The sequence below is a fragment of the Atractosteus spatula genome, chromosome 8 (genome assembly GCF_055471065.1).
Source record: "Atractosteus spatula isolate fAtrSpa1 chromosome 8, fAtrSpa1.hap1, whole genome shotgun sequence".
NCBI lineage: Eukaryota > Metazoa > Chordata > Actinopteri > Semionotiformes > Lepisosteidae > Atractosteus > Atractosteus spatula.
Window position 1 is genome coordinate 52693267 of NC_142713.1, and position 16735 is coordinate 52710001.

The 16735-nt window shown below is 36.2% G+C and overlaps 1 protein-coding gene across 1 annotated transcript in view; it reads right to left on the reverse strand.

The window, feature by feature from the left end:
• The window catches only part of snd1 (staphylococcal nuclease and tudor domain containing 1), a 309136-nt gene that overhangs the window by 251530 nt on the left and 40871 nt on the right, over nt 1-16735 (reverse strand). Inside the window, exon 11 of the mRNA XM_088922699.1 lies at nt 9428-9529. Within this exon, the coding sequence (XP_088778825.1) occupies nt 9428-9529 (102 nt within the window). The remainder of the gene's footprint in view (nt 1-9427; nt 9530-16735) is intronic.

Consider the following 16735-nt stretch of genomic DNA (forward strand, 5'->3'; position numbering starts at 1 on the left):
ACACCAGTCACAGAATGCATATTCTAATATCTCGCTGTCCAAGAACATCACAAAGGTGACTTAAGTGATCACAGCCAGAGTCCAACAGATATCGGGCTCTCCTTTCAGCATATACAAATCTTAACCAAATTAGATCAAACTCAACACCATTTTCTCATTTTTAAAATGTTTTTTGGTCCAACCACAGAGACTAGAACTGCCCCCAGTCTTGTGCCCCCCATTTTGTAAGTTAATAAAAAGGTACAAGCTCTACATTCAACAGAATCCATCATCTTCGCCTATATATGTTTTTGTTGATAACACTGCATATTTTACTTGACAGGCATTATAAATTCACAAATACTCTTATAAACATGATAATTTCAATCTCCTTCAGATGGAGCACAGGAATGCCCTCACAATCTGAAAAAAAAGTTTAAAGAAAGTTTAAAGAAAAAGCTGTTGTGTAATTAACATTTGATCATGTAATATTAAATTAAAAGGAAATAAATGACCTTCACTGTTTCAGATTGTAGATTAGGTAGTGCAGAAAATGAGATCATTTCCAAATTAGTATTCTGAAACACTCCATTTAAATAAAAAGGAAAATAATATTTTAAGAGGGCAAGCTCAAATGTCACACTCAGATACCCAGAAGACTAAAATTAATGCAGACAAAATAATTAGAAAAGAAACGTGATCTCATAGATATTAAGAACACTTGTTTTAGTCTTCACTCAAAGGGGCTCTGAATAATTGCAGTAATACTACTGAATAACCATAGTAACTACACAGATTTATACAATGTACATGCAGGGTGGACATCTAAAGGACAAGGGATTAAATGTTTGCCTTGTTAGGGAATGTACTTGTGTACATAATAAAAAGGGGTTTCTACCTTATGCTAAAGATGAATAACTGCCCTTCAAACATCACATACTACTGCTACTAACCTGAGGAAAATAAACCAATTTTTTCCCCAAGCAAAAAGACTGGTGGTATTAAATTGCTACATCATCCAATATCAAATTAATCAAATGCACCACAAACTCCTAAGATTTAGTCAACAATGTTGACTATGTACAAATCTACACCTGTAGATTTTTTTCCCCAAAATTCAAGCATTTGGCAAACAAATCCCTAAATAAGATGCCAATATATATATACCGATATTCAGCTTAAGTTAAAACAATTCTAGAAACAGACCAAATATTTTCACTCCATTGTGCCGAACCAGGTTACTATAGCATCAATTTAAAATGTTTCCTCAAACATTTGCTCAAGAGAAAATTAAGTCTTCATTGTGCAGAAAGAAAAACGGGATTCAAACAGGCTACTGTCCTTACAATAAGAACCCATACTTTTACACTGTGTATTACAAAAGGCTACTGACGACTTTTAGATTTTGAACATTTCCCATGCACTTAATAGATGTAATTTCTTCTGTAACATATTGGCTAGACTGCTAGACTTCCAGCAAACAGACCAGCTGCCTGCACTGTTTACAATTAGTTTATAGTATACTGTTGGAAATTGTTTCCTAAAACAGACAAATTATAAATTAACCAAGATGTTGAATCATCAGGTAAAAACTGGGTATTTTGGAGGATATTCAAGGTGACAATTCCGCTAACAGTGGAAAAGAGATAGTCATGAATTAGTACAGAGACACTGAGTGAGAACCATGCATTACACTACACTAGAACTACAGTTCCTGAAACCAGCAGCACAAGCAGCAACAATTAGGGGATTTCATAATTCAATATCTAAGCCCTATTTTAGTTCACAAGTCATCTTAATTTTGTCAGCCTTCCACTCCATTTTATATTTCTCTCTATTATGGTTACAGTATCTCCCTGTTGCTGGTCTGAATGTATACTGATGATACCAATGGCGATACCGATAAACCATACAGCCTACACACTGCACATGATTGCACACAGATCAGATCATAAAGTAACCAATCAACACCATTGTGTGACTAACAGGTGAAGATATTTCCAGAACAGATAGTGGGCGTAGTGATGAGGGATCATAAGAACAGTTTTAAATAAAGAGAACAGGCTTAAACAGAACTGAAAGGGATGCGACAGAGGTAGATTCCACACTAAGAAGTGGAAAGAAAAACAGACAAAGCATTGCTTTCTTTCAAATAAGAGAAGGTCATTTAGTCCATCTAGCTTGTTTGTGGCTTCATCTAGCTGAAGGCTAGAAGGCTTCTATAAGGAAACCAGGGTATCGGCTTCAACAATGTGGCTGGATTGCTGGCTCCAGACTCTTACAACCATCCTAATGCTAGCTGTTCTCCCCAGCACAGGCCCGGCTCTGTACACTATTTAAATGGATTGATTTTATATAAAAGGGGTAATTGTGTGCCTTCATGTTGACTTCTTTTTTTCCTGTTTTTTTAAGCAGCAAGGACACCTGCAGTAAACTCATGTAAGTAAACTGCCAGTCACAAGCACAAACCAAATGAGCTAGATTGCAAATCAGAGCAGGCAATTTGGTCAAATGTTCTCATGCTCTTGAACACAAAAAAAAACTTCCCCTTTTGAAAGTGCAAATTTGTTCAAATATTCCAGTACAAAAACACTTTATAGTCACAAGTAATTCAGAAAATACGTAGTTACAAAAAAAAACTGTTAGCACCCTGAATTGGGAAATTGTTAAATATAATTTTGTTAAATTAATAATTGTTGTGATGCATCATGTAACTAAACCTACTTGAACAAGTAGCAAAGATGCTTGAGTGAATCCAATTTAGAAAACAAAGGGTGCTGAAAATGAGACGTGATGTATAAAAAACTACATTTTGGGGTAAAAGTAAATATTAGGATATCGGGAAACACACCTGAGCTAACTGCGCACTTATGCAAAGGAACTCTTTCCAGTCAAAACCAGAAAAGGTTCAGATTTTAAGTTTATAGGTAGACCATCTAAATTTCATGGTATGTCAATTTTACGATAAATTATTATAGCCGTCAAGAGTCTACCTTTTTTTCACCCATGCATCTCCATCACAGGCCTGTGCTTTGGGACACAAATCAACAGACTGCACTACAGTCATGTATAACAGGAGGCAGTTTTAGAATTCAGGATTATCTGAATGTGCACTTTCCTGATAAGTGGATTAGTAAGATATTCCATTTGACTTTCGGAGGTTGGGAGACATTACAGAAGCCCTACTTATACAGTTAGCCAAATCTTCACTGGATTATGTCTGAGTGAACAGTATTTTAGCCGCAAAAGGGGAATAAACTTGGCTATAGAACTGCCTAATTACCCACCACAAGTAAACTTCCCACTTCGAATACTTCAATAGATGAATGTTCTATAGGTGCTAAACCCATGACTTGTAAAATCTTGAGTGTGAGTTGTTTCTCCACAATATATTTCGATAAAAAAAAAACTTAAGCAAACCTACTGTGATGGCATTGTTTAAAAAATGAAAGCCTCTGCCTAGTAACATGCACTGACTCAAACACAATACACTCTGAGGAGACATCTAGCTGCAGTGTTTGATGAACCAAGATGCAAACAAAACCCTTTTGCTGAAACCCAGTCTTTGAAGTTCCTGACAACTGCATGCACAGTTGTCACATGCACAGAATGTAACATGACAAAATGGAAGCATAAGCACACTAGTCTAAAGATTCAACAGATGGTGAAATAGCTACAAATTATGTACAGCTTAAAAAAAGTATTTTCTTCTCCAATGATACACACAGACAACTGTTATATACTTTGTCACAAGGGCAAGATCCATAGCTGTCAAAGTCCATTACTGTTAGAAGTATCAGCATTAGAAGCCAAGAGTCTTTGACCTCAAACTCCAGGAAAGCCGGTGTTTTGAATCTCACTTGGAATTTGAGAAAATTGTAACCACATTAAAGTAATTATTTGGCAATTACTTGCAGGCTGTGTACCTGCTGTTAGCTCTCCACATTGAAAACAATTGTTAGAATATTTTTTCATGTTACAATATAATTTACATAACTGTAAAAATGATTAGCAGTTGTACAAAGACAATAGAGGAGTCTACATCGACACTGAAAAATTATGCCTAAATAAACAGATATGTATAAACTTCACCTCTTAAAGAATATAAAATGCAAAATGGTCTCCCAGATTTCCTGACTTTACAAGCACACATCTGCAGAATACTACCAATATCATGTAAAGCTCCTCTATAGTTAATTCTAAGTATTAGTGCTGAAAACCAAAAAAGATTTAATTTCAGGGGACATTTTTTTGTAACCCTCTACCATATATAATATTTACATCCACAAGGATGACCATTATTATTGTGCAAAATACTGAGCATGAATTTTAGTCTTATAGTGCCTTTAAAAGCCATTACCTAAAACACCTAACAATACTTAAGAATGCAATTTAATAAAACTATCAAGGGAATTCAAAGTCTTTTCCATGGACAAAAATAACGTAATTTTATTTCCACATTGACCGCAACAATTGTTTTAAAATATTTTAATTTGTTTCTTTTGTAACTTAATTTCTACATGTAATCAGTTGTTCACTAGATATATAATTATATTGAGGATATTTTCCAAATCTAATTCTAATGATTAATTATTCAATAGGGAAATATATACAGACAAGCAGTTACATATAGACACAGAGACATAACGTATTCAAAACCAAGGACAGGAGGCACCCCTTTTACTCAAAAGGCTGTTGGACTCTAGAACAAGCTACCCCACCATGATTTTGAAGATGAAACCCTGGCTTCTTTCAAGAAATGACTGGATAAGATACTCGGATCAATTAAGTAGAACCTACTAAACAGGTAACTTGGGCTGAATGGCCTCATTTAGTTTTATATGGATTGAAATGTGGTTCTATTATGTTTTGATTTTAAGTCCCAAAGAAGAAATAAAATGTAGACTTATGAAATAATTGTGACCTTGTGCTATTTTAAGTGTGCTCATCTAGTTGGACTATAATACATAACTGAGTATTTAAACAAATCTAATCCAAATAGAGGTTTTATTTCTCCATAATCAATAATGCAGCTTTCACTGTATCATCTAGCACTTTACCACCCTGAAAAAGTAACAACTGGAAATAATTAAGTGCTTGGAGAAAGGAGAAAACTGTAACAGGGTAATGCAGGAATTCAACTGTCGTCTGTGCCTTAATGTTATAGATCAGCCTGAGTGACTCCAGTTTGTGAGAAATTATGAGACAAGTAACCATAAGTGTAATGCTCATATAACTGGCCTATTTGATTAACTGGCACCCCCATTCCCCATGGATGCCAGATAAGAGCTTTTACTGTAATGTCATGCAGTCGTATAGAGCTTTTTATTCCCAAACACTTTAGACAAAGGAAGGGAATCACTTTATTCAATACCAAAAGACAGCACCCACCTGGGTGATGTATAGCAGCCACTGTGATCCAGCGGCTTAAAACACTATTAAGGACATACAGACAAGGGGGTGCCATCATTAAAACAAGGTCCTGACTTCTGGGTTGTTAAAGATCTGGTGGCACTCAATAGAGACCAATAGGGGTCATCCCTGGATAAGAATACGTATGTTAGTTCTGGCATCCTATTTAATTAAATTCTACAGTTTATGCATTCTGGCCTACCCAAATTTCAACCTGAACTGGGGGGGAATATTTTCCAACGTCTCTGCCCAATCTTGCAGTGGAGCTGCTAGCATATAACTGATAGTGCTGCACTTTAGTTATGAATGAACAATGTCACCAACAAGCAAAGCACTTTGTTGGTTGTCTGAAGATGAAAAGCACTATATAAATTCAATTACTAAAATCCCAAAACAATGTATTGGCACAGCTACAGTATATCAAGAATATTACAGCATTCTTGGGTATGAAACTGCTTAGATGGAGTATAACAGCTTGGCTAGGAGCACTACATAAGCCATGAAGATAGCCAGCTGCATAGTAAGGGATGAACAGGAAGACTATAAAGTGTTCATTAATGTAAAGGAAGGATTAAATGGCCTGTCTGCAATCAGGGACATGAACCTGAGATGCCATCATAATATCCTTCTGAAAGGATTGCGTCTTAAATTCAACACCTTTTCCTTTGGCTCGGATACCACCCAGAAAAGCATTCAGAGACTTCGACACCTGAAGAAGGCTCCAGAGCTGAAACGCAGTTTCTCTTTACTAGCCCATTGGGTAGTTAACTATATGGTCCCAGGGATCTCACTCGGGCATTTATTGAAAGAAGCCAGAATTTGCGGCTTAAGCCATATGGCTTGGCGGCTTGATCCATACTCCCACTCACCGTTGCATAAACAAGTGACTACCGCTCCCCGATTTCACTGCTCTCCCATATCATTTCCACTTGTGACTTTCAGTATGAAAAGTGAAACACGAAAGTCCACCGGAAGTCTTCCAAAACTTGTATCAGGACATCATTGAACTTTTTTAGTTTTGAACTGCAAGGACTGTTATTTCAGCATGTCAGCATAGGACACTCCTCTAAGCCCCAAAATGTATATGATGGTTCTTCTCTGAACTGATTCCAGGGCTGCAATAATTTTGTAACATGTGGTGACTGAACATTAGCACAATATTGTTAATGAAGCCTCAATAGTGCACTGTACAATTTAAGCAATATTCCTTCGCTTTCAAATTTTTGCCTCTAACTATAACTCCTAATATATGCCTTTTTATTGCTTCTCCACATTGTTGAGAAGATGTAAATGGTACATTAACATAACTCTTTCTGAAGCAGCTTCTTCAGGCTCAGCATTTCTGATTTTGTTTTTGATATCTGCATATAACTGTCTGTTGTTAAAAGTCATCTCCCAACCATTTGCCCATTTTGAATTTCCTGCGCTGCTTCTATAGTGTTTGCAAGTCCTTCCATTTTGATATAATCTCCAAACTAGACTATTCCTAACTAAACTAAAGTCTAGATCAGTGGAACTCAATCAGATCGGCACAATGAGTTGGGTACAAAAGTTTTTTTTAACTCCATCCATCATGGCAGATCTGTTCTTCTGTTTAGTAGGCATGCTTGTCCTTGATATTTCCATTCCCAGCAATAACAAACTGGATTATACACCTATTTAAAAAATAAATTTAACCTAAACCCCACAGAGCAACATTTCACAAAAAGCACATCATTTCAGTTTTTTTCTTTTTAATAATTTTAGACAAATATACCTCACACATTGTCCCTGGTGAAGTTCCAGAAGAAAAGGCAAGCAAAACACATTTAGTGATTAATGATCAGTTTATTTTTTCTCTAGAACTCAAGAGTGAAGAAAAATGGCATTGCAGTCCAGGGAGGATTCACTCTATAGGAAGAGGTTCTAATGTTCTTTAGTCTTTAAAAAGGCATGCTACAATCATCTTTTATGGTGTCAGCCTATATTACGTAAAGAAAATGGAACAAGTACAGTACACTTTAAAATACCCCACACTGTGTTTTCAATCACATATTGGAATGACAAAAATGCAGTCAAACTTGAAATTAATACATGCAAAAATATTTGAGGCTTGATCTAGTTAAACAGTTGAGCATTTTTCACTATCCAAATGCACCATAAGTGGGACTAATAACCTTACATTTCAATAGAGCATCTTGCACTTAAACAATCAAAGAATCTCACAGGTAAAGGTTATTAGTTAGCCTCCACATATATTACTCCTTTTCAGAAACTGATAAGTGTGAAGCACTGATTAAAATGGATATTGAAGATGCTCAAAACTATTTAAATATGTATAAGGGGTCATTAAATTAACCTTTAGAGAGAGAGAATCTCAAGAGAATCCTTAAATCAATATTTTTAAAAAGGTGCATGCCTTTGAGCTGAAGGTCAACAATAGTCAAAGGTAGGGCAATTTCTGACTACGTTGTCCCTGGGGATGAGCAAGTCACAACCAGCTAAGGCAAGCATCTGTAATTCAGGGTGAACCCAAAAGTTCACCATCATCTGAGTACAGGCTACAACACTGGTCAGATACATCTAGATTTCTTCAAGTGGACACCTCTGTTGTTGCCACGATTACCATAAAAGCCATAGTATGGATTGGAGGATTGATAATTCTATTGTAATGCCCTATAGAAAGAATAGCAAACCTTGACAGGACCATAAAAGCATATTCAGGGCAGTGTACATACAGTCGTCCTACCCTCTGTACTGGTTGATGCAAAACTGAAGTACAGAATAAAACGATATTTTCCAAGCTTAAAAATATTACACCTTGTACAGTACTCAAGAGTGTTCTGTTGGAAGGTAAAACTCTTATTAAAATAGGCTTTAAAAGCTCATATAAGTACCCCCATGGCAAATTTAAAAAACGGAATAATTCTGTATAACTTTCATAAGTCTTTATATTCTCTGTCACAGCTGAAAAGAGTTCTAAATCACAATCTCAACATGATGTTACTGTACAATGTTGTTTGAATAATACAAACTTGTTCACAAAAGATATCAGCAAGGATAGACTCTACTCCTGCCACTGAGTGGGAACTGTGACTGCCATACTGACCCTTGCCATTTTTGAGGGAAAAATCCTGGAAAAACCGAAGCCTTAAAAAAGCTCATTTCAAATGTTCTATTTTCGCTAAACAATGAGACAATACGAAAGTCCCAGAACTAGCAAAGAAAATGTCAAAAGGCTAAACTCAAAACCTCACTAAATTTCTACCTGGTGTCCTTTTCTTATCTTTAACTGGTACAGACATGTTTAAAACCACAGATCTATAAAATGATAAATATCCCCTCAAAGAACCGAACTTTATTTCACAGTCTCTTGTAAAAACCCTCTTATTTTTTTTATTAAGTGACAATACCCTTTTACTTTACCATTTATTATGACTAATTAATTAAAATTACAAATCAAACATTTTCATTACCAACACTGTGGCATGTTAAGTGCCTTACTTTAATATAAATTGACTACAATAGAATCGTTCAGAATAGCAGATAGAATGTTTTCACAATTTTCACATTGTTTCATCAAAAACATTTCCAAATTAGGAAACCATTTACATAATTAAGTACTTTAAAGTTAGCGTAGTTAATATTAATTTTTTCCATTAGAGTGTCACTGTCGGCATGCAAATGACAATATTAAGAATTCTAAGGTGTCTTATTCTCTTCAGTATCAGAAAAATAAAACCCAAAACTGATTTTCTAAGATTATACTACATTTTGACAAATGATGACATTTTCTGTTGGCACAAGACATTTTTAAATGTCATTTCCTCAAATGCCTTATCACCCTGTAGTCCATCAGAATGATCTAAAATCACAAATATCAAAGGTCCTGTGTGTGAAGTTAAATAAGGAGCTCAAATCAATGTTACCCACGAGTTCTACTGTACTCAATGCAACTAACATTACTTGATAAATGATGTAAATAATAAGAATTGTCAGTTCATATCATTTCTCCAGGAGTATTTAAAACACACGGGAAGTAAAAATTAGCCTTTACCTTTTTCCCAATGAGCTTCTTTCTCAAGAACTCTCTGGCCTCAAACATATATGGAATATCATAAAGGGGACGGAATCTCTTGTCTTTGTCCTTGTTCTTTTCCTGAAGTGGGGGAAAAAAAAGAGAAAACAGTCAAGACCGCAAACCCTAAAACACATCCATATCATTGCTGCTTTTAAAACCTTCGATTCCTTAACATGCACATCAGCTGTCAAATTTCTATCCTAATAGTGCTGTCCTTATTTTAGAGAGCTCCATCTCTAAACTTTTCTGCTTTTTCAATCTCATTACAAAATTTTCCCCTCGAGTGCACCAGCATTAGGACTGTCAATAAACAATGCGAGTAGTCATCTGTGTAAGGTGAGTTTATCTTGGAAACCCCATTCTTTCAAAGCTTCGAATCATACTGCCTTTTACCACACTAACAACAAGTACATTTTAATATATAAGCACCCTTCTTAAAACTCATCTCAGACGATACTGATGAACATCAGTAATAGGACAGTACAGTATTTATTGATATGTATGTCTTTAACCCTCCTTGGTTGGAGGGACAGCCAACTGGCCCCATGAACAAGGAAACTGATACTTCTCCGATAATGCAGAAAGCTGTTGCACCAATAGTGATGACTGGGATATTGAAAGCATGTTATCATCACAAATAAGTCTAAAGGTCAATTTATACTTTAAAGCTGGTAATTGTCTAGGATTTGTCTTTCTCCCAGACCTCTGTTATAAACTCCACAGCATATTCACATGGTGTCTTAAAGGTCTACAACCATTTTAAAAGCTCACTTTTAACAATTTAGAAGAAATAAAATGTACAATTTGACACTAATGAAAACCTAGAAGTCTGAGACATTGTTCCTACATTTCGAAATAGACAAAGGGATTTTTTTAATCATATAAAAACATTTTCCATTCCCATTTTTACTATTCCCTAAGAATTCTATACATTAAACTGTTGTATTACGAAAATACGAATTTTTTGCACATCTGCAAGAATGCCGAAGGAGCCGACAAAGGGAACATCCAGAAGAAATGAACTATTACTTTCAAGCTGCAACATATGTAGATCTTATGTGACTAAAAGAAAATCCAATAGTCAATAATTAAAGCATTAAGTAACATAATTAAGCATTAAGTCAATATACAATACTGAATCCTCTTCAAAATACGACACGTGTCAATGTGTGTCAAGAAACAAACAATTCATACATTTGTATTCTAAAGGAGGATTTTATTTTGAAAGTTCATTTGTTTCAGGTTCATTTGCTCAACTCACTGTAAAGGGCAGATCAATTTTAGACAAACCCTACATGCAGAACAATGAGGCATATGAATGGGCAGAAATAAGCCCTGCTCTTTAGAACTCTAAAATGGCTTTCAATATGAGTTACTACAGTACAAAAAATGATCATTTCAATAGGAATCAAATTAATAGCTCTGAAAAATGTATTCCACATAAAAAGGCGGCGTCCCGCATGCAGAATGTAGGCATATTGAGAGTTACCTTTTCTTTCTGCACTATGAAAAGAGCAATTTTTAATAATCTATTTAATTAAGTGGTTGAAATATATCTAGGCCTTACAAGACAATAAACATGAGTTAGTCATAAATCTTACAGTGCAGCACTCAAAAACACTCTTGTCCAACATCCCTTTTTTCTTTTCAGTTTTTGAGGACTACCACTGCTGAACCAGTCTTTATCGCACAATGCAGTTACTGCAGGAAATCTTTTCACAATGACCCACTGACAAAACAATGGCAAGCTATTAAATGTGCAGTTTGACAATTCAGATTCAAACACAGAAACCCTCATTTCGTGGTCACTGCCAATTGGCAAAATGCTTCTTTAATGTCCTGCCCTTTTCATTATTGCCAAAAGTTCAAATGTTAAAGAGCATGAAAGCCAATTAATTTTAAATTGAACCTTTTTTGGCTTGCATTAATATTGCTTCCAAACTTTAATGACCTTAATGTAGGCATGAAATGGAATCAAACCTGGTAACAACAAGGCGAGGTTAAGATGCATTATCCAAATTATGTCTGCAATCTAGGAAACAAGCAAACAAAATAATTATGCTTTCTACAGGTCACTGAGGAGTGTGGTCTGCAGGATGATCAGACTTCTGGACAGATGTCCCATGGGGAATTAATGTGTAAATGCAGTTAACTTGTTGTGCACCTTGAGTGCTATACCCCTGAGCTTAACATGCAGTTTCCTAACCTCTGCTGTAACATACACTTAAAGTTGCTGGAATCAGGCTGACACATCCTACAGAATGGTTAGACGCACACCATGAGCCAACAAACTTCCAGACCGCAGAGGGAGGGATAACTGGGTGATGGACAAGGCTACCGGGAAGCAGATGCTGCACAGAGGCAGCAACACCAGAGCTTGTGGCATGCCCACCACTTCCAGGCTTCAAAACTAGAGAGGAATAAATAAGGAGACACAGCAGGACACTTTACAAATGTATCACTCTGCTTACAAAACACACTGGCTCTCAAAAACTATTTTTACTCCACAAATTACCCCAACTCTCTTGACAAACTCCCAAACACAGGCCACAGACTCCTTCTTGTTATGGCATACCCAATGACACAATCAGGCCTTGCTAATTAAACATGAAATCACAGGAGGTCCTGAACATTGCTAAAACAAAGGAAAAAATGGTTCAATTATACATCTGGATCAGGATCCTAAAGGTAACTAGACAAAACTCCAAATACACTGGTACTATAATCAGAGTATTTTTAATCAGGGATTTGCATTCATGTAAAGTGTCATTTGTGTGGTGGTTGATGCCAGTCTTGCTCTTCTTCCTTTACGCTAATGCTTGGTATGGTGGCAGTGACCAATGGACACTTTAATAACAGTGGGATCTCAGATTCAGGAGAGTCCATTATATGAAAGCCCGTTTTCTTTGTAATGTTCCTTGACTGTCTCAGTGACTATCGTCACAGGAGATTTCAAAAAGAAGTGAAACCTTCACAGACTGCATAAAACTACTCAAGACCCACTAACCAAAAACGACCATATTGAGCTTCAGGCACTGCTGAGAAAAATATCAGAATAGCTAAGTGGAAGATAAAAAAAGGTATTTATTCTGAAATAAAAACTTATGTAAAGCCTTTTTGTCTTTACTACAACAGTTAGAACTGTAAATGCAGGAAGTTTGAGATAAATGGTTTAATAAGAACACAACACAGACATAATAAATGTGCCAAGTGAATATTTCAGAGGTTTTTTACTATGGAAGATGTTAATAATGGACCTTATGTTATAGAAAAAGCTTCTTTTGCATTGCATAATTTTAACAGCTGACATTAAGGTTCAGCAGGGGCAAGGGCAGCTAAAACTCAAATTACCAAGTCCTAATGGTATTTTTCCACCCATACTCAAGGAAATGAGTGATGCTGTTCATAGTCGCATAGCTAGTATATTTCAACTAAGACATTTCTAAAAAGGGAGAAAGAACAAGGAAGCTATAGACCAAATAGTTTTACTAGTAATATTTTGGAAATGATACAGCTCAACTAGAAGAATACTAAGAAAACAAAAGGGCAGAAAAATAAATTTAAAGAAAGGTAAGATCTTGTGTAAGTAACTTGCTCTGAATGAGCAACAAGGACAGCAGATAAAACCACAGTATACATTATACTTTTAAACTTCCAACAAGCCTTAAATAAAGTTCTTTATAAAAGGCTGATTCTCAGATTAAAAAAGAATGGAAATGTAAGATATATACATATCTATATATACACGTGATAAACGGTGTCCTCCAGATTGAGAGGATATAGCAGTGGTGTGTCACCGAGATCGTTTTTGGCCTCTTGCCGGTCTAACCAGCAATTTAGAGTTTATAATAGCTGACAATTTAAATTAAAAATGATGAAAAAACACGTTCAAAAAGTAATATTGAAATAATGTGTGACAAGCAATATGCTTATAGAGAGTGTCGGGTGATCTGCAACATGCTTCCCAGCCAGGAGGCTGAATACAAGACTCTGCACTTTCAATACGTGGTATGATTACAATTTAGTTTCAGTTAGCTATTCAACTACCAAACAAGGAAGATCTCTCAATTGTCTGTGGTTAAATAAGAACATAAAGGATACAGTTCAACATTTATCCTGTGCCCTTAAGATAAAATTGTCTCTGCAAATTTGGGGGAGACTATACAATTTCAGAAATAAAGACATGGGAAAAAATGTATTTAACTACAAATGATTCCATGCTTTTGATAATGTAAATTTGCACATATTTTTATTTTTATACATTTACCAACATAACTAAATACAAATGAGAAAAGGTGCCAAAACTAAACATTTCAAGTGCACTATTATTCCATAAACAAGACAGTTTTTGTCTAAAACAATATTCTCATTAAGTAGTAGCCTTTGTCAAAGGTGATGTAGAAGGAGTACATTTATTCAATAAAACCTGTATTCATGTAATTGCTGGTATTGGTGTAGCGGTACAGAAAGCTCGTTAAAGGCTAATACTACAAAGTCTTGCTGGAGTGTGTTAGCCATTCATAGTCAATCATCTGCAGAGGGTATTTATAGTCATTAACACCTGCAGCTGGTGGTCTCCTCAAAAGAACAAAGCATCCAGTAAACAGCAACGGAATCATTGAAACGACTTGCCTTTGTCAGCCACAATGTGCCACATCACGGGCTGAGAGGTCAACAGGTGAGAGTGATTGAGTTGAATTCATGGCAGTTCTTGGAGGTGTGAACTGCAGATCTCATCTTGATGAATGGGGGTTACATGGAGGTGAATGCCACCTTTGCTCATTACTAAACAGTATTTAATACCCTTTCAAACCTGTTCTGTGTTTTTAAAACAATCATGCAAATACCTTCAGCTTGGAATAAGCAAATAATTACAAACTTTACATTTAAATGCAAGTGCATGTGCAACCGACCTCTGACCCAAGCCCAAAAGACTATCTACTTCAAGAAACGTTTTAAGATCAAACACAAATAAAAGTCTAAGGCCTCTGAGACAAGTGAAATCCATAAGACTAATCCCCTAGAAAGATCAAATGTTTTTTTAGGAAAAGATATTGAATCAAATTAAGGGGTTTAAAGCTGTCTGTATTGTTTTGGATGCAATTGATAATATTTAAAATAAATGGATAAAAAGTATTCTACAACATGCTGTTTTTGTTTTGTTCTTCAGAGTTTAGGCTGTCATATCAAAGTACCATAGCCTTATTTCAGTTTCTCTTTAGTGCATTGGTAACTCCTTCAATGGAGTCACATAAATCACAGAAACTGGCAAAAGCACTCTAATGAGAAAGAGACTGCAAGACTGAGTCACACTCCATATCACCCACACAATCGTACAGTTTTCAAATCTCCCCAAAGCTGAACGCCTAAGAATGTCACAGAAATTAGGAATAACAAGAGCGACATAAAAAATGTAGTACCCTATGAAGAGAAAGTATGAAATGTTGTTGGCAGAGGACGTTCCATTTACATTCCAACTATAAATATCCATGGCAATTTTTTTCTTCAGAGCAGCGTGCACATGAGGGCGAGAATGATTCTATGTTACTCACTGTGGGGTCGCTACTTGTACCGCTGTTTTTGTGAAAAATATAATGTAAACAGAAATGCATTTAACAGGATCAACTGGAGATGGTTGTTAAAGCGAAGTGATTGGAGGTAACTCAGTCCAGTAACAGAACTACCAATATCACTGTGAAAATTGTCTTTCAATAGAAACATTAGGCGCACCAAATGTAGAACTACCAATGCCATATAAAATAACTATCACTCATTCAATTACCCTTAAATCTCAAAATAATAAAAAGATACATCTTGTATATTGCCAAGAAGGCTTTACTTATAAACAATAAGCTAATAAGAGACCCTTTCTGACAGGATATGCGACAAAGGTTTCTGCTTTTAAGTCAGGCTGGTTTCCCCACACAATCACAACAATTTACTTTGCTGTAGTGTGACTGGGGAAAAAAATGTAAACGTCTTTCAACGATGACAAAAGTAATTTAAAGAACTTCATAGCAAACACACCCTCACACCAAACCAATCATTTCTTTGTATTGAGTAAAGTGCCTGTAAATACTGAGAATTTGCTGATTCTGCAAAAGAGAGAGGTCTACTCTACTTTATTTTTTTTAGCTTTCCGCCTAAAATGGGTTTCACAATATCAGTAATGCAAGCAGAGTGTTGATTTGCTTTAGAAACTAAAAATCCTGTTAATGAAGAGAACAATCTAAAATCATTGTGTGGCTCCTGAACTCTCAACCACTGTAAAAAGGGTTGTCGTTAAGCAACCTCGTTATCTGCTGGTGATTAATGGCACTAGGCTAAATGTGACATTGAAGCAGTGAGTGGAGAGCTTTCCTTTAAAATCAGATTGTGGTGTACTGCCGCCAGCAACTACTGTATCAGACTTTAGAGCACAGCAGTTAAACTAGACAGTACTGTAGAAGCTGTTGCTTACATTAAACGGCTAGTTACCAGGCTAATGTTTATTTGACAAAGTAACAGTACATAGTAAATAGTTTCTGAAAATATTCTGCACTGAAAATGTTAGTACAGCATTGTGAGTCCCTGCTCATAATGCAGCAGGCAGGTTCGATACTCATACAGGGAGATATTGGGTTAGATGGGTCAAACAGCCATCTCTCATTTTCTGATGTAACATTTGTTTCATGAACTCATGTTAAAAAAAACATTCCACACTTTGGACAATACATGATAATGATTCACTACAGTAAAAAAAAAAATCAAAAGGATGTTCCAAGATAGTAATTTGCATATTATTAAAAGTGGACTTCCACAACCAACTAAGAGGCATAAAAAAGTAGTTTTATCTGCCCTCAGAGCAAAGAAAAGCTGGGCCTGGTCAGTGCTGGCAGGCAGACCCCCAAGGAAAACTAGCATGCTGTAAGCGGTGTTGCTCAGGAAGGGGGCACACTGGAGCACTTCCAAATTAATGCCCCAGTATGGTGACGGGGGCCAATGTGCCACAGGTGGGGTTCTCCTTCTGATAAGATGTTAAACCAAAGTCCTGACTACTTGGTCATTAAAAACCCCAAGGCAGTGTCTGCGAGGGAGCATCCTAGACAAATTCCACTCTGTATTTGAGTAATAAGTCCTGCTTAATATTTCCTGTAAATTCCCCTTGTGGGGCCATTTTGTCTCACTTCCTCACTGATGTGCGCACAGCTCTTGTATACCAGTACTCCACCAAACAGCAACCCACCCTTGAGGGCAATGGACGAAGTTGGCTCCTGTATTCTACCCAGTTTCTGTCAAGAAATG